This window comes from Nerophis ophidion, linkage group LG18 (assembly GCF_033978795.1).
Source record: "Nerophis ophidion isolate RoL-2023_Sa linkage group LG18, RoL_Noph_v1.0, whole genome shotgun sequence".
NCBI classification, from domain to species: Eukaryota; Metazoa; Chordata; class Actinopteri; order Syngnathiformes; family Syngnathidae; genus Nerophis; species Nerophis ophidion.
In genome coordinates this window covers 8657342-8681722 of record NC_084628.1, presented here as the reverse complement: position 1 = coordinate 8681722, position 24381 = coordinate 8657342, and the positions used below count along the sequence as shown (strand labels likewise).

The 24381-nt window shown below is 40.9% G+C and overlaps 1 protein-coding gene across 3 annotated transcripts; it reads left to right on the top strand.

The window, feature by feature from the left end:
* The first annotated feature begins 1017 nt into the window (after positions 1-1017).
* Positions 1018-24036, top strand: si:ch211-132b12.7 (uncharacterized protein LOC564531 homolog). Of its 3 annotated transcripts, XM_061878687.1 has the most exons (5): positions 1018-1106; positions 1188-1483; positions 9875-10051; positions 12712-12908; positions 19217-24036. In XM_061878687.1, exons 3-5 carry the CDS (start codon positions 9883-9885, stop codon positions 20027-20029), a joined length of 1179 nt encoding a protein of 392 aa, XP_061734671.1. In that variant the 5' UTR covers positions 1018-1106; positions 1188-1483; positions 9875-9882; the 3' UTR covers positions 20030-24036. The 3 variants fall into 3 exon arrangements, with proteins under 3 accessions (XP_061734671.1, XP_061734672.1, XP_061734673.1); XM_061878688.1 differs by lacking the exon at positions 1018-1106 and having other exon boundaries at positions 1158-1483; positions 9878-10051; XM_061878689.1 differs by lacking the exon at positions 1018-1106 and having other exon boundaries at positions 1158-1483; positions 19220-24036.
* Positions 24037-24381: the final 345 nt, after the last annotated feature.

Here is a 24381-nt window from a genome sequence, read left to right as displayed (position 1 = left end):
GCTCCTCCATATGGCTTCTCTCAGGGACACTGGCGGTCACCGCAGCTCTCCGATTTTCAGGTATGACTTTACAATCTCACTAAAACAATAAGCAGATAAGGGATTTTCCTAGTAAATGTGTCTAGTATCTGAATCGCTCACACTGCCGTCGCCTTTCTTTCTAGTGCTTCACTCTAACTTTCCTCATCCACGAATTGTTTATCCTCGCTCAAATTAATGGGGAAATCGTTGTTTTCTCGGTCCGAATCGCTCTTGCTGCTGGTGTGTAAGATATTAAACAAAGTGAGGATGTGAGGAGCCCTACAACCCGTGACATCACGCGCACATCGTCTGTTACTTCCGGTACAGGCAGGGCTTTTTTATTAGCGACCAAATGTTGCGAACTTTATCGTCTGTTATTTACTAAATCTTTTCAGCAAAAAATATGGCAATTTCGCGAAAGGATCAAGTATGACACTGAATGGACTTGCTATCCCCGTTTGAATAAGAAAATCTCATTTCAGTAGGCCTTTTGATTACTAGATCTTCATGGTAATTTGACCACAGAACCATATACAGTTGCCCCAAAGTTGTGTATATTTTACTCAAGGTTTTTTTGCGTGCTCCACGTTTGGCTTGGAATTTGTGCTGTATATTAGAAAAGTCAAAGGTACACAACGATAAGTGCAAAAATATCCTAGATTTCTGTCATTAACTGTCGATAAAAGCAACCATTTTAAACTTAAATGGACTTGGTGTAAAAGAAGAGAATATTTAAAAACACTAAATGGTTGCTATAATTGCTTAATTTTGATTGGTTGGAGGAATCTTCGCTTCCGCCTCTTGCGTTCGCAAATATGATTGGCTGTTACAAGTGCTGCACAGATGGATGGACTTTTGGCGAGTACAATACCTTTTTTTAGTCTGGATTTGCGTTGTACGAGAGAAGCACTTAATTTCGGCAAGTACTACTGTGCTGTCAATTTGTGAATAAGACATGTTATATTTCTCACTTTTTTTTTATTTTTTTTTTTAAACAGTGGTCGCTTTTGGGCGTGAAGCTATATTTGGTCATCGGGATTTCAAAGCAAGGGAATTGCAGGTGCCACTGCCTACTAAACGTAAAGGTACGTCATATTCTGTGAGTATAATGACATTATTGAAACGGCATGTATGTTTAATATGTTTTTTTTTTTTTGTAAACACAGAAATGTTCAGCAGTTGGTGGTTTTTGTTTTGAAATGAACCGGATGTGCAGCTCGTGCTACTGCTGCGTTCAAGCTATTCTGGCAGTCAGACAAATGAAACCCGTTTCACTTGCCTCTCTCTAAACGTCCGACAGCCTTTAAAAACAGACATCAAAGCGTGTCTTCATTCCTTGAAACTGACAGGTACTTGTAAACATGGCTCGGCAAGAAAATACAAGACTCGCTCGGCCTCATGGAACCGAGGTGAAGGGCAGAAACGGCTCTTACTTTTTGGAATAACTATTTTACACCGGGAGGTAAGTTTTGTTCAGTAAACGCACCACTGTATATACACAATGTCGAGTCTTCACACACGTTATATCTCGTAACTATATTGTCTTCAGCTGTCATTGGAATGTTTGTTTTTGCGTCACGGTCGGACTTATCAATGGTTACAGTGGTAGTGGCGTCCCTTGCAGTTGTTTACGAGCAATATTGTTAAAAGTAATTGTGTAAAAGCGAGGCGATGACAACGGCGGTGAAGTTGACTGTTACATAATAGGAGGGGGAGGGGGGGCGTTGCCTTCACGTACACAGCACTTCCTGTAATTTCGAAACACCAGAGTGCCATATGACGTCATGCATCATTCATCAGAGCCCAAATAGTTGACGTTTCATCAGTACTTGCAGTGCGCAATTAGTCTTGTGTTCACTCATCATTTTAGTATTACACAGTTGCTATTCATGCACCGGTAAACTATTACATAATGTATCATTTAGGTGTATGGAGAAGTTATGTAACACCCATGCTGTTTTGACATGGACTAGAGTAAATATGACCATGTTTCTTTCTGGATGCTTTCCCTGTAGGACCACACCCACCTTTGCTTCCGAGCCCAACTAAAAGCTATCTTGTCAGGTTGTGATGTAATCATAGCAAAATGTCCTGACGTACTTAAACACACACTTGAGCTGGGTCAGATATATGAAGATAACATTACCACATACGGCCCATTGTAAGGTGAAAAATGTCATTTCCATCCCAGTTGTGACGTGTCGGGATGCTCCAACTTTGAATTGGTTAAAGGCCTACTGAAATGAGATTTTCTTACTTAAATGGGGATAGCAGGTCTATTCTATGTGTCATACTTGATCATTTCGCGATATTGCCATATTTTTGCTGAAAGGATTTAGTAGAGAACATCGACTATAAAGTTTAAAATTTTTGGTTGCTAATAGAAAAGCCCTGCCTTTACCGAAAGTATGTGTGCGTGATGTCACGAAATGCAGGGCTCCACACATAATCCCATTGTTTTTAATGGGAGCCACAAGCAGTAAGAGCAATTCGGACCGAGAAAGCGATAATTTCCCTATTAATTTGAACGAGGATGAAAGATTTGTGAATTAGGATATTGATAGTGAAGGACTAGAAAAAAAAAAAAAAAAAAAAAAAGCGAGGGCAGTGGGAGCGATTCAGAGGTTATTAGACACATTTACTAGGATAATTCCGGAAGATCACTTATTTGGTTATTGTTTTATTGGGTTTTAGTGAGATTTTAAAGATTGTAAAGACATACCTCGAGGTCAGATGGCTGCGGTAAACACACACTGTCTCAGAGAGAAGCCGAGGAGCCAAGCTCACAGCCGCTGCGGGACGACGAATAATCCACTGATGTCTTTGGCAATATATATATATTACAATTTCCCCATCCAAAAACATGCTGGTTGACGTAGAGAAAACATGTTCGCTGCTCCACAACAAACAAACACCGGCTGTATCTCGATGCTAAAGGTAGCTGCAATACACCGCTTTCCATCAACAGCATTCTTCTTTGACGCCTCCATTATTAAATTAACAAATTGCTAAAGATTCAGCAACACAGATGTCCAAAATACTGTGTAATTACGGCATGAACAGACACTACTTTTAGCTGTGTCGTGCAGCGCTAATGTTTTCTAACAGTCCGTGACGTCACGCGTATGTGTCATCATTCCGCAACGTTTTCAACAAGAAACTCGCGGGAAATTTAAAATTGCAATTTCCATCCATCTTCCGCTTATCCGAGGTCGGGTCGCGGGGGCAGCAGCCTAAGCAGGGAAGCCCAGACTTCCCTCTCTCCAGCCACTAGGTCTAGCTCTTCCCGGGGGATCCCGAGGCGTTCCCAGGTCAGCCGGGAGACATAGTCTTCCCAACGTGTCCTGGGTCTTCCCCGTGGCCTCCTACCAGCTGGACGTGCCCTATACACCTCCCTAGGGAGGCGTTCGGGTGGGATCCTGACCAGATGCCCGAACCACCTCATCTGGCTCCTCTCGATGTGGAGGAGCAGCGGCTTTACTTTGAGTTCCTCCCGGATGGCAGAGCTTCTCACCCTATCTCTAAGGGAGAGCCCCGCCACAATGCGGAGGAAACTCATTTCGGCCGCTTGTACCCGTGATCTTATCCTTTCGGTCATGACCCAAAGCTCATGACCATAGGTGAGGATGGGAACGTAGATCGACCGGTAAATTGAGAGCTTTGCCTTCCGGCTCAGCTCCTTCTTCACCACAACGGATCGATACAACGTCCGCATTACTGAAGACGCCGCACCGATCCGCCTGTCGATCTCACGATCCACTCTTCCCTCACTCGTGAACAAGACTCCTAGGTACTTGAACTCCTCCACTTGGGGCAGGGTCTCCTCCCCAACCCGGAGATGGCATTCCACCCTTTTCCGGGCGAGAACCATGGACTCTGACTTGGAGGTGCTGATTCTCATTCCGGTCGCTTCACACTCAGCTGCGAACCGATCCAGTGATATTTCATCATTGATGCATAAACTATCAGACTGTGTGGTCGGTGGTAGTAGTGATGAAGTATTAACATTGCAACACATGCCAATACGGCCTTTTTAGTTTACTAAATTGCAATTTTAAATTTCGCGGGAAGTATCATGTTGAAAACGTTGCATGAAGACGCGTGACGTCACGGACATGCGTTCTTCCAGACCTGATCCCAGCTATAAGTTGTCTGCTTTAATCACATAATTACACAGTATTCTGGACATCTGTGTTACTGAATCTTTTGCAATTTGTTCAAGTAATAATGGAGACGTCAAAGAAGAAAGCTGGCGACAACTAAAAAAAAAAAAAAAAGCCAAATAAAAAGTAAAACACACTTCTCTGCGTCGAATACCTTTTAGTCTTTTAGGGTAAAGTTTTGTCAATAAGTGCATTAAAATAGGTTAGGAGAATTTTCAAAAGTAAACTGCAGGGTTTTGACACTTAAGATGATTTCCCTTGTTGGAAGAAAACATATCAAAATAGACTGTTTGTTGTTGCCTGGAATCTGATGACATTGTCAAGATGTGATGTTGACGAGTAAGAACATTACACGCGCTAGGTTAGTTACAAACTGTATATCAAAGGTGCAGACAACACAGTTGAGGACACAATGTTCTCGCTCATGTTGCACAAATACATACATAATTACGTCTGGCTGCTCTCCAAACCATTGCAACACCAAGTGCACCTGTCCAGTGTTGAACAGATTTTAGATCACCTTAATTCCACTTGGCCTATTTTGTGGATTGAGAATTTAAATAGCTACAAACAGCTAAATTCTTTATTTTTTAAACACAGATTTGTGCACACTTTAGTCTTTCAAAGTGCACCTCACCTGTGAAAGATTGTACATGTTTAGTGAAATTGTTGTCCCAATCCTTGGGGTGGTAAGTGCATATTTAATTAACCATGTGTGTAAGTTGCCATGGTTACATCACCCTGATACAGACAGCATTATAGCCAATGCTCTGTGGTATGAATTCTGTGGCACATTATAATCATATAAATGAGTACATGCCATAAAGCAGTGGTTCTCAACCTTTTTTCAGTGAAAATGTTTATAATTCAAGTACCCCCTAATCAGAGCAAAGCATTTTTGGTTGGAAAAAGAGATAAAGAGGTAAAATACAGCACTATGTCATCAGTTTCTGATTTATTAAATTGTATAACAGTGCAAAATATTGCTCATTTGTAGTGGTCTTTCTTGAACTCCATCCATTTTTCTACCGCTTATTCCCTTTGGGGTCGCAGGGAGCGCTGGTGCCTATCTCAGCTACAATTGGGTGGAAGGCGGTGTACACCCTGGACAAGTTGCCAGCTCATCGCAGCTTTCTTGAACTATTTGGGGAAAAAAAGGTATAAAAATATCTAAAAACTTGTTGAAAAATAAACAAGTGATTCAATTATAAAGATTTCTACACATAGAAGTAATAATCAACTTAAAGTGTCCTCTTTGGGGATTGTAATAGTAATATCCGGATTTATGAATTTAATTCTAAACATTTCTTCACAAAAAAAGAAATCTTTAACATCAATATTTATGGAACATATCCACAAAAAATCTAGCTGTCAACACTGAATATTGCATTGTATTTTTTTTTCACAGTTTGAGCTTACATTAATATTGAAATATTATTCAATAAATATGTTTATAAAGGATTTTTTAAATTGTTGCTATTTTTAGAATATTTTTTAAAACTCTTACGTACCCCTTAGCATACCTTTTTTTTTTTTTTTTTTTTTTTTTTTTAAAGCAGTGGTCCCCAACCACCGGGCCGTGGCCCGATTGATACCGGGCCGCAGAAGAATTAAAAAAACAAAAAAAACATATATATATCCATCCATCCATTTTCTACCGCTTATTCCCTTTTGGGGCCGCGGGGGTCGTTGGCGCCTATCTCAGCTACAATCGGGCGGAAGGCGGGGTACACCCTGGACAAGTCGCCACCTTATATATATATATTTTTTTTAATTTTATTTTATTAAATTAACATAAAAAACACAATATACTCTTAGAATTAGTGCACCAACCACAAAAACCTCCTTTTCATTACAAAAACGTCCCTTTTTCATGACAGAGAGAAAAAAAAAAAAAAAAAAAAAGATTCCCCCCACCCCGGGCCGCGGGACAAATTAAGCGTTGACCGGTCCGCGGATACAAAAATGTTGGGGACCACTACCTTCAAGTACCCCCATTTGAGAACCAGTTCATAAAGACCCCAGGTTTATTTGTATTCCATTTTTCTCTCCAAATATACATTCAATTAAATGTTTCAGGATCCGTCTGTCATTGTACCTTCATCAACTGTACACAGGAAATGTTTTAAAGTATCAGCAGAGTGGAAAATCAAGTTGGCTATTATATCATTTATGATACCAAATAAATTGACATGATCAAAATAGTATCAACCTCACAGAGATTCCCGAGCTCTTTTGAGAGTTAATGAGCAAGCCAGTCAAGCACTGATCCAATTCCTATTAACCACAAAGCTAATCAAGCAGACTTTGTGAGCCAACAATGATGACTTTAGGAAAAAATATAATCCAAAACTTTTATTTTTGAGCCAAAACACAGAGGGTGAATAATAAGTTTTAGAAGCCGAGTGTTAAAAGGATGCAGCTTTATTGAAAAACTATATACCATTAACAGCATTGCGAGGTGCTAAACATACAAGCTAACCATATATATATAGTATATATATATATATATATATATATATATATATATATATATATATATATATATATATTAGGGGTGTGGGAAAAAATCGATTCGAATGTTGTGCGATTCAGAATCGATTCTTTTTTTTTTTTTGTCTTAAATCCATTTTTTTTCCTTTTTTAATCAATCCAACAAGCCAGTACACAGCAATACCATAACAATGCAATCCAATTCCAAAACCAAACCTGACCCAGCAACACTCAGAACTGCAATAAACAGAGCAATTGAGAGAAGACACAAACACGACACAGAACAAACTAAAAGTATTGAAACGAAAATGAATATTATCAACAACAGTATCAATATTAGTTATAATTTCAGCATAGCAGTGATTAAAAATCCCACATTGACATTATTATTAGACATTTATAAAAATTATTAAAAAAAAGTGTCACAGTGGCTTACACTTGCATCGCATCTCATAAACTTGACAACACACTGTGTCCAATGTTTTCACAAAGATAAAATAAGTCATATTTTTGGTTCGTTTAATAGTTAAAACAAATTTACATTGCAATCAGTTGATAAAACATTGTCCTTTACAATTATAAAAGCTTTTTTTTTTTTTTTTTTTTGCTAGCATGTCAGCAGACTGAGGTAGATCCTGCTGAAATCCTATGTATTGAATAAATACAGAATTGTTTTGAATCGGAAAAATATTGTTTTTTTAATCAAGAATTGCGTTGAATTGAAAAAATCGATATATAATCGAATCGTGACCCAAGAATCAATATTGAATTGAATCGTGGGACACCCAAAGATTCGCAGCCTTAATATATATATATATATATATATATATATATATATATATATATATATATATATATATATATATATATATATATAAATAACCATATATTAACCATTTATGCTACATCCATGGCCACGTTTGTCCACTACAAGGAGGGAGATGCATAGATTATAATCTAGAATTGACTTTTCGCAAGTTTCAGATGAAGCAGAAGAAGCCGCCTGTCTAATGTGGCAGCACTAGCATTATTTTTTTTGATTGATTGAGACTTTTATTAGTAGATTGCACAGTACAGTACATACTAACCCCCTTGTTTACCTGTATGTCATCTTTTTTGTAAGGGGCGCTGGAAGCCGGCAGACCCGTCAGCGATCCTGTTCTGTCTCCCTGTAATGTTTGTCTGATCTTGAATGGGATTGTGCTGAAAATTTTAATTTTCCTGAAGGAACTCTCCTCACGGAATAAATAAAGTACTATCTAATCTAATTCCGTACAATTGACCACTAAGTGGTAACACCCAAATAAGTTTTACAACTTCTTTAAGTCGGGGTCCACGTTAATCAATTCATGGTAATGGCTCACTGCTATTAATGCACTGCTAAAATAGTCAGTCTGTGTTGGCGCTTATAATAACAATGTCGGTCATATTTGGTTAATTTTCAGGTCACGACATCCAGCCATAATGGAGACGTCAAAGAAGAAAGCTGTAGTTGGGAAGTGGTGTATTGTGGCCGCCTTTAGCAACACAAACACAGCCGGTGTTTCATTGTTTACATTCCTGAAAGATGACGGTGAAGCTTTACTATGGAACAGAGCGGTCAAGCGAACATGGTTGGATTGGACCACACACACAAAGTACAGTGTATTATGTGTATTAATAAAAAAACATTTTACCATTCTGAAGGCGATCTATGTCTTGGGCTACTCCAGCATCATTATGCGTCCTCCTGACCATCGCCGTCAGCGTCGGGTTCAAAGCGGTAAGGCTTTATTCCTTGTTGCGGTTGGGCCTGGCTGAGTGGTACTGCCGGCTGCACGGCGCCTGTCACAGTATCTTCCCTATCTGAATCGCTCCCTCGCTGCCCTCTTGTCCTTTTTTTTCTTTTTTTTTCACTCTTTCCTCATCCACTAATCTTTAATCCTTGCTCAAATTAATGGAGAAATCGTCGCTTTCTCTGTCCGAATCGCTCTTGCTGCTGGTGTCCATGATTGTAAACAATGTTCAGATGTGAGGAGCTCCACAACCTGTGACGTCACGCGCACATCGTCTGCTACTTCCGGTACAAGCAAGGCTTTTTTATTAGCGACCAAAAGTTGCGAACTTTATCGTGGATGTTCTCTACTAAATCCTTTCAGCAAAAATATGGCAATATCGCGAAATGATCAAGTATGACACATAGAATGGACCTGCTATCCCCGTTTAAATAAGAAAATCTCATTTCAGTAGGCCTTTAAATGTATCTTCCATTATTACATGACTGCAAATTATTTACTTCTCAGACTTCTTTTGAATGTGAAATGATACATTTCTTAACAATTGTTGCTTGCTTCAAAGTAGCACCTGTCATCTTTTTGGTTTAGGCAACTTATGAGTGGGGCTTCACGGTGGCACGTCTGCCTCACAATACGAAGTTCCTGCAGTCCTGGGTTCAAATCCAGGCTCGGGATCTTTCTGTGTGGAGTTTGCATGTTCTCCCCGTGAATGCGTGGGTTCCCTCCGGGTACTCCGGCTTCCTCCCACTTCCAAAGACATGCACCTGGGGATAGGTTGATTGGCAACACTAAATTGGCCCTAGTGTGTGAATGTGAGTGTGAATGTTGTCTGTCTATCTGTGTTGGCCCTGCGATGATGTGGCGACTTGTCCAGGGTGTACCCCGCCTTCCGCCCGATTGTAGCTGAGATAGGCGCCAGCACCCCCCGCGACCCCGAAAGGGAATAAGCGGTAGAAAATGGATGGATGGATGGAACTTATGAGTTTGAATGTTGTTTGTGTTGGTCCAGTGACGAGGTGGGGACTTGTCCAGGGTGTACTCAGCTTTCCGCCAGAGTGCAGCTGGGATAGGCTCCAGCCCCCTCGCCACCCCGAAAGGGACAAGTGGTAGAAAATGGATGGATGGATGGTGCTTGTTTTTATGTAAAATAAGTGTCTTTTTTTTCCCCCCTTCTTTCGCCACTTGTAATGCACATTACTGCCACCTATAGGCCTGGAGTGGACAGTACAAGGTAAGAAAATAAAACTTGACGAATGGAGGTACTCACTTAAAGAGTTTCCTCGTTAATGTATCTGCAAAAGAAGAAATTAAAGCATCTTCACAGTATCTGTCCGAGCTCGTGTTGCGACAGAAATTAGGCTAACCTCTCCATTATTCATTATTGAATTATTCATTTTAATAAATGGTGTGTTTTGTCATCAGCAGCCAGTATGGTGAAAGAGGAGCTCAGGTTGAGCGAGCGTGGTTCTCATCCTCCGAGCAGCAAGAACACCAAAGACAAGAGCAACAGTTTGACTCTAAAGGCGATGCGCCAGGTTAAGGTCACGGACGACCGCCGCCAACGAGGCTGCAGCTCCGAAAAAGACTCTGGCTACTCTGGTGAGGCGACGTAAACATGGCCGAGGTTTTCAATGTCTCTTTAGGCCAGGGGTGTCCAAACTTTTTCCACTGAGGGCCACACATGGGAAAGTTAAAGCATGCGGGGGCCATTTTCATATTTTTCATTTTCAAACCATAACAAAATATATGGGTTTTGAAAATGTATTTGACCTTTAGGGGTCCCGGGGACCATGAAGGGTCTGTTAATAAAATGTTAAAAATAATTCAATTTTTTATTTAACGCTTACAGTAAATCTCTATATCAACCTTAAAAAACCAAAGAAAAAAGTTTTATGGCATTTCTGTCAAAAACAACTTTGTTTTTCATAGTAAAACTGAAATATGCAGTATTTAGTAATTAGAGCCCTAAAAGATCAATAATGCAGGACACCATTGATTCTAATTATTTTATATTTTTGAGTGAGTGGGGCTTCACGGTGGAAGAGGGGTTAGTGCGTCTGCCTCACAATACGAAGTTCCTGCAGTCCTGGGTTCAAATCCAGGCTCGGGATCTTTCTGTGTGGAGTTTGCATGTTCTCCCCGTGAATGCGTGGGTTCCCTCCGGGTACTCCGGCTTCCTCCCACTTCCAAAGACATGCACCTGGGGATAGGTTGATTGGCAACACTAAATTGGCCCTAGTGTGTGAATGTGACTGTGAATGTTGTCTGTCTATCTGTGTTGGCCCTGCGATGAGGTGGCGACTTGTCCAGGGTGTACCCCGCCTTCCGCCCGATTGTAGCTGAGATAGGCGCCAGCGCCCCCCGCGACCCCAAAAGGGAATAAGCGGTAGAAAATGGATATTTTTGAGTAATCACAGTGAATAGATAAATAAAATACCACTAAGTATATCTGGAATCCAAAAGGTGCCCCACTCAGAAAGTGATACATTTTTATTAGGGTTTTTTTAAATGTATTTTTTTAACTTTCAACACTTAAGTTATTGCTGGCAGTAAGTCGGACACTTTTCCAGTGAAGGTTGGACTCCGCCAAGGCTGTTCTTTGTCACCGATTCTGTTCATAACTTTTATGGACAGAATTTCTAGGCGCAGTCAAGGCATTGAGGGGTTCCGGTTTGGTGGCCACGGGATTAGGTCTCTGCTTTTTGCAGATGATGTAGTCCTGATGGCTTCATCTGGCCGGGATCTTCAGCTCTCACTGGATCGGTTCGCAGCCGAGTGTGAAGCGACCGGAATGAGAATCAGCACCTCCAAGTCCGAGTCCATGGTTCTCGCCCGGAAAAGGGTGGAGTGCCATCTCCGGGTTGGGGAGGAGACCCTGCCCCAAGTGGAGGAGTTCAAGTACCTAGGAGTCTTGTTCACGAGTGGGGGAAGAGTGGATCGTGAGATCGACAGGCGGATCGGTGCGGCGTCTTCAGTAATGCGGACGTTGTATCGATCCGTTGTGGTGAAGAAGGAGCTGAGCCGGAAGGCAAAGCTCTCAATTTACCGGTCGATCTACGTTCCCATCCTCACCTATGGTCATGAGCTTTGGGTCATGACCGAAAGGATAAGATCAAGGGTACAAGCGGCCGAAATGAGTTTCCTACGCCGGGTGGCGGGGCTCTCCCTTAGAGATAGGGTGAGAAGCTCTGCCATCCGGGAGGAGCTCAACGTAAAGCCGCTGCTCCTCCACATCGAGAGGAGCCAGATGAGGTGGTTCGGGCATCTGGTCAGGATGCCACCCGAACGCCTCCCTAGGGAGGTGTTTAGGGCACGTCCAACCGGTAGGAGGCCACGGGGAAGACCCAGGACACGTTGGAAAGACTATGTCTCCCGGCTGGCCTGGGAACGCCTCGGGATCCCCCGGGAAGAGCTAGACGAAGTGGCTGGGGATAGGGAAGTCTGGGCTTCCCTGCTTAGGCTGCTGCCCCCGCGACCCGACCTCGGATAAGCGGAAGATGATGGATGGATGGATGGCACTTAAGTTACGTGATGAACTTCAGATATACCCGTCAATTTAACATTTAAACTATTTTTTGTTTGTTTTATGCTCTTTTGTCAAAGAAACCTTTGTTTTATATGGCAACTGCACAATATATGCAATATTTACCACGTAAAACATTTTAAAGTGAAATATTTGAACTAATTGGAGTTTTGAAAATAATTCATTATATCATGGATTTTTTTTGTCTTTTTTTTGAGCAATGGCAAAAAAAAATAAAATAAATGATTGATTGAAACTTGTAATTAGTAGATTGCACAGTACAGTACATATTCCGTACAATTGACCACTAAATGGTAACACCTGAATACGTTTTTCAATTTGTTTAAGTCCACGTTAATCAATTCCTGGTAAAGATGGTTTTTACATGGTAAAATAAAGACAAAAGAAGAAGAAAAACAGCCTGCATGGCAACTTTGTGTCAACATTGCAACTTTTTCTCGATCGATTTCACCTCATTCCAATATTTTTAATGTTTTTTTTTTATTTTTCAATAGCATTTCCAGAATGTGTGGCGGGCCGGTGAACAATTTGCTGCGGGCCGCACTTTTGACACCACTGGTTTAGGCTGATTAACTCCCACTCGGCAAGTCAGAACAGGAAATAACTAGTTTAATTAAAGCCAGTCTGCGACAAACAGTGCCGTCAATCATGTGACTAATGGGTCAGGTTTCGTCTTCACTTCAATGTCACTAAACTGCTGATCTCATTACTGCAGACAATGGCTCCGACTGGCAGCCGACTGACGTGGAGGATCAGCAGAGCATTAAAAGTCAGTCCACAGAGGGCGCTGTGGTGCCGCCGTTCCATCACGGCCAAGATGCCGGGAAAGGAAAAACTGGGAATTCTTCACAGATACCAAGAGGCCAACCCATCCAGCCGTTCTACATCGTCAACAACATAGTACTTAAGCAGGTGAGCAGTGATCATACGTCTACATCATGCATGCATGTTTGACGGGGAATAAGGAATGTTTATTTTATCTTGGAGCAACAGCATCTCCTCCTAAATCAGGGGTGTCAGGTTCAAACACTGATGACATCTATTAAGCCAGACAAGAACCGAGGAATTAAAGACTGAATTAAATTTGGCTCAATTTGAGGAGAAACGTCTGGGTTGTACTCTTGTACAGTCTCCAGAACGCTCTGGCGAAAGATTGAACGCTACCTCTTTATTTGGACTTTTCCTGTTTACATAATAGCTGTTTCTAAAAGAAAGGGGGTTATGTAAAGAGCCATTGTTTTCGGTCACATTAACACAAAAGAAAAAGATGCCTCGGGCTTGGACTGGTCCTGGATCGAGCTTGGGCAAGTCTTGGATCAAATGGATCCAGTGATCCCCAACCTTTTTGTAGCTGTGGACCTGTCGACGCTTGGTAATTTGTTTTTGTTTTTTTGTCATGAAAAAGGGAGTTTTTTGGGGTTGGTGCACTAATTGTAAGTGTATCTTGTGTATTTTATGTTGATTTAACCTTCCTCTTGTGTTAGCTTTCTGTTACCATCTCTTATGTTAACGGGTCGGTTTTGACCCATGTCTTAAATCAGCTGTAAAATACACTAAAAACAATTATCTATCATCCAATTTGTTTCTCATCTCTTGGTTACCTCGTTAGGCTTCCTTATCCTTGAAAATATTGGTTTTAATATTTTTGGTTTGGGCCATTGGGCCTTTTATTGTCAGTATACCCCTCGATTTCAATTTTTAAAAATGGTAAAACGAACCTCAAGAGAATCATATAAATAAAAAAAAAGGTTGTTGTGTTACCTAACTATTACTAAGGGGTATTAGAACACATCTCTTAAATAAATGTGTTTTATTTATATTTTCATTTTAAGAATTTTAACTATAGTAACATCTATGGTGTTACGGGTCAATTTCGACCCATATATATTTACTTCAAGAAAAAGGCTAAAACTTATTTTTTTCCGCAACAGAAATCCAACAACCAATCAAGCAAATGAAACCAAGAGAAATAGATTACTAGTTCCAAAACTAATAAAAAAACAAAATCAGAGTGGCAAAAAGTGACACTTTTAGTGTCCGTCTTTTGTTTGTTTTTGTACAGGATAACAAGGTAAAATGAGAATCCACTAAAGCTCACATGATTGGGAGAGGAGCTGGCTGTCAGTGTGTTCAGTTTTGGCTCTTATCATTGCTTTATCATCTTATTTTTATAACTGGGTCGAAACCGACCCTAACAACATCAAGGGCATAATTTCTACCAGAGCATTTTATAATTTAGTGAAAAAAATTTAAATGTTTTATTTTGTTGACAAAGAGGTTCCTGACAAAGTCAAAAAGCTTTGATGCAAAAAAACAAATGTATGTGGTGTTTTTATGCATTTAAAAACTAAAACGGGAAGGTTAATAAAAAATAAATAAATAAATACAATTCTGCAGCCCGGTGGTTGGGGACCACTGAAATACATACCCCTCACGTCTCCTCCCCCCGTACACAATCACTATAATGATTAGGACTAAAAGTCACCTGTGGGGGTTGGGAGGAGGCATTGTAGACAACGCTGTGGATACTTTCTGAATGTTTTAAAGCACGCATCGCTTGTCAGTTGCTTTCTTTGGACTCATTTTGAGCTGGCGAAAATTTTAAAATGTTGTAAAAAAGTCTAAAAAATACTTAAAAGGCACACAAAGTAGCTACCATGAGCATCAAAGCTCAATCAGCCCACTTGCAATGGATGTGCTGCCGGACATAAAATGGCTACGCTGCACTGCAAAAAGTCAGTGTTAAAAAAAAATATACAAAAATGAGTGGTATTTTATTTGAACTAAGCAAAATTATCTGTCAATACAACAAGAAAATTAAGCTTGTCGAGACTTACCAAAACAAGTAAAAATAGCTAACCTCAATGAACCCCAAAATACCTTTTTAAAATAAGTATATTCTCACTAATAACTAGTGCACTTTTCGTGGTAGAAAAAAAGGCTTTTTGCTTAATATGTTGAAAAATATTCTTAAATTAAGCAAATGCTGGTTCTATTATCTTGACATAATGATATGCACTGTGCATCATGATTTTATTTCTATGCGTGAAGTAAATTATCCATCCCATCCATTTTCTACCGCTTATTCCCTTTCGGGATCGCGGGGGGCGCTGGCGCCTATCTCAGCTACTATCGGGCGGAAGGCGGGGTACACCCTGGACAAGTCGCTAACACTGATACAGACAACATTCACACTCACATTCACACATTAGGGCCAAATTAGTGTTGCCAATCAAAATTATTACTTTAAAAAATCAGTTTTATACTTTCGAGTGTTGATTACACAGCTTTGCATCAGTTGATATTCTAGTTTCAAGCATGTTTCACTCAATATAGGTCATCAAATCCCAGCAACAAGCTGTGATATCTTACTGAGATCATTTAGTACCAAAACCCTTAAAACAAGTAAAACACTCTAACATAAAATCTGCTTAGTGAGAAGAATTATCTTATCAGACAGAAAACAAGCAAATATCACCTGTATTTAAGATATTTAATCATACTTAGATTTCAGTTTTTGCAGTGTGCAGACACACAATGGGTGCATGAAACCTTCGTACAGAGACAAGGTGTGTACAGCAAAGCATATTTTTATTCGGTCTGTGGTTGGTAAATTGAAATGAGAGGTTCTTAAAGCTTTCACTGTACTGTCGTTTTTTTCCAAATGTATTTTTGAAAACCCTGTAGACCTAAAGTCAAGTTAAAAAGTGTTAATTGGACAGCTCTTTTATTTAGCTCTTCTGTTTCACTATAAGGCACTTCATTGGCCTAGTGGTTAGTGTCTGCCCTGAGATTGGTAGGTTGTGTGTTCGAACCCTGGCCGAGTCAAAGCAAAGACTATAAAAATGGGACCCATTACCTCCCTGCTTGGCACTCAGCATCAAAGGTTGGAATTGGGGGTTAAATCACTAAAAATTATTCCCGTGAGCGGCACTACTGCTGCTCACTGCTCCCCTCACCTCCCAGGGGGTGAACAAGGAGATAGGACAAATTTCACCACACCGTGTGTGTGACAATCATTGGTACTTTGACTTTAAAGCCATGTGATTCCTCCTCGCCAATCAGCAAGGAATGATTAAAAATGGAATTTAATAAAATAATTAAAAATCTTGCACTGCAATAATTTGATGAGGAGAGCAGTATTCATGCTTCTATGTCAGGGGTGTCAAACTCATTTTAAATCGGGCCACAAGGAGAAAAATCTACTCCCAAGTGGGCCGGACTGATAAATCACGGCACAATAACTTAAAAATAAAGACAACTTCAGATTGTTTTCTTTGTTTAAAAATAGAACAAACACATTCTGAAATTGTACACATCATAATGTTGTTAGGCCTTTTTTTACATTTACATGTTGCGGTTAATAGTATTCTATCTTTATTTGTCATTATTGATATTTTCTGAATATATTGTGATAATGTTCATCCAACTCATTGGTGTTAATTTTCAATCCATCAAGATCAAAAAAACTATACCAAAATTAAATCTGCAAGCAGCGATGGACGGGACCGCTTTGGCTGCTGCCCCCGCGACCCAAACCCGGATAAGCGTTAGAAGATGGATGGATAGTAGCTACTATTAGCAAACAGACTTAGTAACTCGCCGTAATATCTTAACGTTGATACACTGGCAAAAATGACATTTTTTAGGAACATTTTGTTTAGAAGGGGTTTTTGCCAACTTCCTGTAGATTTTTGCTGAAGGATGTCTATTATTAAATTGTAGGTCTCAGTGAGACTTACATAGAGGTTTTTGTTTCATGTCTCTCCCCGACATTCCTACCGGAAGTTACAAGCAGTTTTGTCTGTTTTTTTCCTAGGAGCATTTTTTTCTGTGTTTTATTCCTAGGGGCGCTAGAGAGCAATTTTGAGTTTTGGGGTTTATTTTTTTTATTAGATTGCAATTTTTGCCAGTACTGATGTGTGTGTCCAGTTTGGTGAGTTTTGAAGCATTTTGAAGGGGTGAAATTACAGCTCAAAGAGGCAAAAATGACCTTTTTTAGGAAACTTTGCGCAGGGGTTCTTTGAAGGCGTGTAAAATCAAAACCGGAGCAGTTATTAAAACTCTATGAATAAGTTTTAATCAGAAGGGTTCAATCTCTCTCCTGTGCGAGTTTGAAGCCGACAAGACAAACGCGCTCAGAGGAGATAGTGTTAGAAAAAAGGTGACGGGTTTTTACAAAACTTTTGTTTTGAAGGGGTAATTGCTAACTTCCTGTTGATTTTTTGCTGAAGGATGCCATTTATTAAAACGTAGCTCTAAGTGAAACCTACAGAGGTTTTTGTTTCATGTCTCTCCGACATTCCTACCGGAAGTTACAAGCAGTTTTGTCTGTTTTCTTCCTAGGAGCATTTTTTTCTGTGTTTTGTTCCTAGGGGCGCTAGAGAGCAATTTTGAGTTTTTTTTTTGTTTTTGTTTTTATTAGATTGCAATTTTCGCCAGTACTGACGTGTGTGTCCAGTTTGAGTTTTGAAGCGTTTTGAGGGGGTCGAATTACAGCTCAAAGAGGTAAAAATGACCTTTTTTAGGAAACATTGCGCAGGGGTTCTTTGAAGGCGTGTAAAATCAAAACCGGAGCAGTTATTAAAACTCTATGAATAAGTTTTAATCAGAAGGGTTCAATCTCTCTCCTGTGCGAGTTTGAAGCCGACAAGACAAACGCGCTCAGAGGAGATAGTGTTAGAAAAAAGGTGACGGGTTTTTACAAAACTTTTGTTTTGAAGGGGTAATTGCTAACTTCCTGTTGATTTTTGCTGAAGGATGCCATTTATTAAAACGTAGCTCTAAGTGAGACCTACAGAGGTTTTCGTTTCATGTCTCTCCGACATTCCTACCGGAAGTTACAAGCAGTTTTGTCTGTTTTCTTCCTAGGAGTAGTTTTTTCTGTGTTTTGTTCCTAGGGGCGCTAGAGAGCAATTTTGAGTTTTGTGGTTTTTTTTATTTTTTTTTATTAGATTGCAATTTTCGTCAGTACTGATGTGTGTGTCCAGTTTGGTGAGTTTTGAAGCATTTTGAGGGGGTCAAATTACAGCTCAGAGGCAAAAATGACCTTTTTTAGGAAACTTTGCACAGGGGTTCTTTTAAGGTACGTAAAATCAAAACCGGAGCAGTTATTAAAACTCTATGAATAATTTTTAATCAGAAGGGTTCAATCTCTCTCCTGTGCGAGTTTGAAGCCGACAAGACAAACGCGCTCAGAGGAGATAGTGTTAGAAAAAAGGTGACGGGTTTTTACAAAACTTTTGTTTTGAAGGGGTAATTGCTAACTTCCTGTTGATTTTTGCTGAAGGATGCCATTTATTAAAACGTAGCTCTGAGACCTACAGAGGTTTTTGTCTCATGTCTCTCCGACATTCCTACCGGAAGTTACAAGCAGTTTTGTCTGTTTTGTTCCTAGGAGCAGTTTTTTCTGTTTTGTTCCTAGGGGCGCTAGAGCGCAATTTTGAGTTCTGGGTTTTTTTTTTTTTTATTGATTGCAATTTTCGACAGTCCTTATGTGTGTGTCCAGTTTGGTGAGTTTTGAAGCATTTTAAGGGGGTCAAATTACAGCTCAAAGAGGCAAAAATGACAATTTTTAGGAAAAATTTGTTTTGGAGGGGTTTTTGCCTACTTCCTGTTGATTTTTGCTGAAAGAAGTGAGTGTATGAAGTCTAAGTCAGACCTACATAGTTGTTTCATGTCTCTACAACATTCCTAATAGAAGTTACAAGCAGTTTTGTCTGTGTTTTTTCTAGGGGGCGCTAGAGCGCAATTTTTATTTTTAGGGTTTGATTGTTTAATAAGTTGGGAAGGTTTGCCATATCAATGCGTGTAAAATTTGGTGAGTTTTGAAGCATGTTAAGGGGGTCAAATTACAGCGCTAAGGTGCGGAATAATAAAGAAAGAAAGAATAAAACCTTACAGATACAATAGGGTCCTTTGTACCAATAGGGACATTGTGGTCCCTAATTACGCTATTTATGTAGTTTGATCATTTTCCTCGACTGATTTACTAACATCATGTGGTTTATTTTGTACATATGTAGCGTCATCTCCAAAGATACAAAGAATGGCTATTACGACATCCTGTGGACACATTTAGAACAGCTATTTATTTCATTAAAACAATTCAGGTTAATTTTCATACTCTGCAAACTCATTCCGCGGCCCTCGGGTCGTATGTTTGACACCCCTGTTCTATGTTGACAATCGATATTTACTCCTACTCTGTCCTTGTCCAGCAGCCAGAAAGTGTCCAGAAAAACGGCAGGCTGCTGTGGAGAAATAGTCTGGGTGAGGCGGCAGGCTCTGGCAGCACAAATATGATCCTCTTCCAGCAGCCCAGCCTGATGCCGACCGCCCTCCACCTCCACAAGCCCTCGTCTCAGAAGAACAACCAGGCGACCCACTTGCCCATCCTCAACTCCTACCCCTGCATCGCACCGCACCCGAGCAAGAAGCCGCCGGATAAGACCTTGTCCAACGACCAGGTGCAGAAATTGAGGAAGAGGGTGTACACAGAACGCACGGGATACCTCAAAGCTGTGGCCACCTCGGAGCAGCCCTGTTCAACGTCATCATCTTCACCCGCCTCCAGTCCTGCTGCAGCCTCTTCTTGCAAGACTCCTCCTTCTCCGTCCTCCAGCTCCTCGGTCCACATCAGCCGGGGGCCTCAGGGCACTCGCCACCGCCGCTTCCTCAACATGGCGGAGATCCTGCGTCAGTCGGGTTTGCTGGACATCACGCTCCGTACCAAAGAGCTGCTGCGCCAAAGCTACGCCACCGAGCGGGAGATTGCCGAGCTGCGCGAGCACACAGAGCTGCTCTGCCGGGCCGCTGATTGCGGCACCGCTGCCACCTGGCAGAGCGTGCACAGGACCATGGCCGAGTCCAGCTACTATCCCAGCCTGAAAAACCTGCAACATTTCCAATCGCCGTCTCATCTGGATTCAGCTGGAGACGCCGTGGACATACCAAGACAGAACTGTGAGGCAGAAGTGTCTCGTGAGGAAGTTGCCTTTAAACCTCCAGATAGCCTAACTGGTCAAATGTGACGTGTGCCTTTAGAAGGAAAAGCAGCACTCAGGTCCAACCAGGCACTTCTTTCTGGACAATGCGTGTGATGTTGATCATCCATGGATACCGACAATCCCTTTTTTATATTTCATAACCACTATGGTGGACCCCCATGGCTTACACACCGCCTCTCCAGGGGCAACCATTACCCCGAATTTCTCCTGATTTCCACCCGGAAAACAATATTGGGGGCGTGCCTTAAAGACACTGCCTTTAGCGTCCTCTACAACCTGTCGTCACGTCCGCTTTTCCGCCATACAAACAGCAGTCACACAATATATGCAGCTTTTACACACACGTGAATGCAAGGCATACTTGGTCAACAGCCATACAGGTCTCACTGAGGGTGGCCGTATAAACAACCTTAACACTGTTACAAATATGCCCCACACTGTGAACCCACACCAAACAAGAATGAGAAACACATTTCGGGAGAGCATCCGCACCGTAACACAACAGAACAAATACCCAGAACCCCTTGCAGCACTAACTCTTCCGGGACGCTACAATATACACCCCTTGCTACCACCAAACCCCGCCCACTTCCCGAATTCTGAGGTCTCAAGGTTGGCAAGTATGCCCCATGGTCCTCCAGCGCTCTTCTTCAGTGGTATAAAGTTGCCTCCGCCTTAGACAAGGGGTGTCCAAAGTCCGGTTTTAAGCCATTTGCGTCCCGCAGTGTATTCCAGGGAAAACAAAACTGTTTTTGCACAACAAAACACAAAACTTGTCTTCAAAGTCTGAGAACATGACCGACTTCCCTTACGCGCTGAAATTTTTAAATTTTTTATTTTTTTTTTGCCCGCATTGTAGGAGCTGATTATTTTTGCCTTCAAACCAGGGATGTCATATGGTTCAGTTTTTTTAAACCAGATTGATCACACATTTGAATTTGGATTCATCATGGTTAGAGATGTAACGATATAAAAACACGGTTATAGTGAACATAATTATTACTTATTATTGTGGTATTGTTAAATGTGTAAAGGGTTTGCTTTAGTTGTTTTTTTAATAACTATAATCGAAACACTGTTAGAAAGTCCACTATTTTGCATGCGTTTTATGTTTTACTGACAAGTCTTCTGGCAGGCGTCCTACTCTGATCAGCGGTTCTTGAATGCATCGTGAAATAAATTCCATGTCATATTCCTATGAGTATAGACCGATCACTGTGTTCTAAAGTACAGCTTGTAGATTTAATGTACAAAATTAAATATTTGGCATCAGTTAGTCCAGGATATTATCAGTGTTATCAATCATGGTTTTTCAATCATTTTAATTTAAAACTAATACTGACTGCATGGAGTTTTACTGCAGTTATCATTAATACCGTGAGATCTTGGCTGCATAATTGAAATTAATCGAACTATTTGGACACAAATGCCAGTTTTTATTGTTAGGATGTCATTAAGCATCATTTATAAACCTGTTTTACTTTATACTTTATACGTTATTTGCTCATAACAGTTGTATTTAAAGTCCAGTCAGGGTGGATTCTTAAAGGTAAATTTAGCAGTGAGCACGGAGCTCCTCATTCATCTTCGTACTGACGCATACGTTGACCCGATAACAGAGCGTACAACAAACCTTTCAGTAACCATCCGCACTTAAGCTAAAGGAACGTTTAAAGTCCAAATAAATTGTGTGATCAATCGGCGCATTAATGTCATTTTGTGTGATTCATCTCACGAGGTAACTTATTTTTGGATAGCCCTACTTTTAGACATAACACAGGTTAATACTAATGTTTTCCGTGTTTTTCTCAGGGTGCTGCACCTTTAGTGAAGTGAATTATATTTATATAGTGCTTTTCTCTAGTGACTCAAAGCGCTTTACATAATGAAACCCAGTATCTAAGTTACATTCAAACCAGTGTGGGTGGCACTGGGAGCAGGTGGGTAAAGTGTCTTGCCCAAGGACACAACGGCAGTGACTAGGATGGCGGAAGCGGGAATTGAACCTGCAACCCTCAATTTACCAACCGAGCTATGCCGCCCCTTACACTTTGAGAACTCCCAGGATAAAGTACAGTGGAACCTCAATTTACCGTCTTAATTGGTTCTGAAACAGGGCTGGTAAATCAAAAAGTTGGCATAAAAAATTTTTTCACAGAAAATAATATAAATATGAATTATGGATTCCAGCCTCGACAAAACTCAATATAATAATGGATTAGATTTTATATCACACTCTATTATTAGATATTCAAAGCGCTAACAGAGAAGTGGGAACCCATCATTCATTCACACCTGGTGGTGGTAAGCTACATTTGTAGCCACAGCTGCGCTGGGGTAGACTGACGGAAGCGAGGCTGCCAGTTTGCGCCTACGAGCCCTTAGACCACCGCCCAGTGTTCTGCACCGGGGGCAAGGGTGAAGTGTCCTGCCCAAGGACACATCGGCAGCAATTTGGATTTCAAGAGGCGGGGAGCGAACCTGCAACCCCTCAGATTTCTGGCATGGCAATTTTAGTTAGTCTGTACACTTTGAACACATTATATAAAGTGTTTTACAGTACAGTAGTGTATATCAAACAAACATAACAAAGAGGTGATGACTAGTAACAAGCTGAACTGCCTACATGCGCACACACACACAGAAGTCCCTTTGGTGCCCTCACAAATGATAAGAAGTCACACAATCCTTAACTTTTATAACCATTTTGTTACAATAATATACTTCTAAAAAGTAAAATCCACTTGGAGTACGGCAAAGGAGTATAGGAGAGAAAGGCGTAGAAGGGAGGGCGAGGGGGGCTGAATGCGTGTGTGTGCTCTCGGAAGAGGTGTCACTGAACAAGAGGGTCTTCTACGCTGCTGTGAAATAAGTCTTCTTTGGCATTTTTTTATTTTTTTATTTTTTGACCAAAAAAGTCTGTTCTCATCACAATTGAAATGAAAAATTACTGTTTTCCAAAGCTGGCTTCTTCAATATCTTCGATACGCGCAAGCACAAAATGGATGAATGAATCTTTCGCACTCAAAGACATAGTTTGCACACAAAAGGCATATTTGGCTCATTCTAAAAGTTCCTAAACCAAAATGTTTGCAATTGGAGGGGCTCTTAAATCGGGGTTCCACTGTATAGTCTTCATCCATCTGTTTTCTCCTTCTCAGTGGCCTAGTGGTTAGAGTGTCCGCCCTGTGATCGGCAGGTTGTGAGTTCAAACCCCGGCCGAGTCATACCAAAGACTATAAAAATGGGACCCGTTACCTCCCTGCTTGGCACTCAGCATCAAGGGTTGGAATTGGGGGTTAAATCACCAGAAATTATTCCCGGGCGTGGCACAGCTGCTGCCCACTGCTCCCCTCGCCTCCCTGGGTGTGAACAAGGAGATGGGTCAAATGCAGAGGACAAATTTCACCACACCTTGTGTGTGTGTGACAATCATTGGGACTTTAACTTCTAACGCTTGTCCCTAATGTTAATAGTAATATTAAATACAACCGTTTACACTCGTATTTTATTAATAATGTGGAGAACAATTGCAGAAAGCAGAGACCTGGGCTGTTTCTCCATGTTTAGTACAAAATGATCGCCAGCCGTAGGTTTGGACACCCCTGTTTTTAGGCCAACTTTGTGTGGCAAAGACAAATGTCCGCATGACTGTAGTACAAAATGCAATTAGGGCCTTAAAACCAAATGCTACTAAATTAAAGTCAACCTGTATAATTGTGTCACAGAAAAGATCTCGATACTTTTCCGTCCCTTTTTTAAAAACTTGACCTTTCTTTAAAGCACAAGTCGAGTATGGCCTCCCCGACATTTTCAGTTTTCTCTTCAGCAGGACTGCTATCTGGCAGCATTATGCAGTCAACTGTCTCAATGTAAACACTCTTAAGATTGACTCAGTAGTTTGATGCCTTGTACTGTTTTGGGTTTTAGTTACTTGCTCTTCTGCTGATGCTGATGGCGGCCACTGACTACATTGCACACGCTTCTGAAACATTGTCAGTTGCGATTTAATAAAATGAAGGTAAAGCACAGATTGTGAGTGTAATTGCTGAAAACTATGTAGGGAAGTACCTAAACCAGGGGTCTCAAACTCAATTTACCTGGGGGCCACTGGATGCAGAGTCTGGGTGAGGCTGGGCCGCCAGAAAATATTTTTTAAATGTCTTTATTTTTATGTTCAACACAAAATAAAATCAAAATATAAATGAACAAAATGAGGGTTAAGAAATGTGAGGCAATGCAAATGAATTAATTAAAAAAAATAACGGTTTGAATTAGTCCAGGTTATCAGAATGTTATTACTGACGGACAGGTGTTGCGGTGTGACTGCAACCATCCATCCATTTTCTACCGCTTATTCCCTTTTTGGGGTCGCG

Coding starts and splice junctions, on each gene's coding strand:
- si:ch211-132b12.7 (XM_061878687.1), top strand. CDS start 9,883: ATGGTGAAAGAGGAGCTCAGGTTGAGCGAGCGTGGTTCTCATCCTCCG. Junction 10,052..12,711: donor AAAAGACTCTGGCTACTCTG/GTGAGGCGACGT, acceptor TCATTACTGCAG/ACAATGGCTCCGACTGGCAG. Junction 12,909..19,216: donor ACAACATAGTACTTAAGCAG/GTGAGCAGTGAT, acceptor GTCCTTGTCCAG/CAGCCAGAAAGTGTCCAGAA.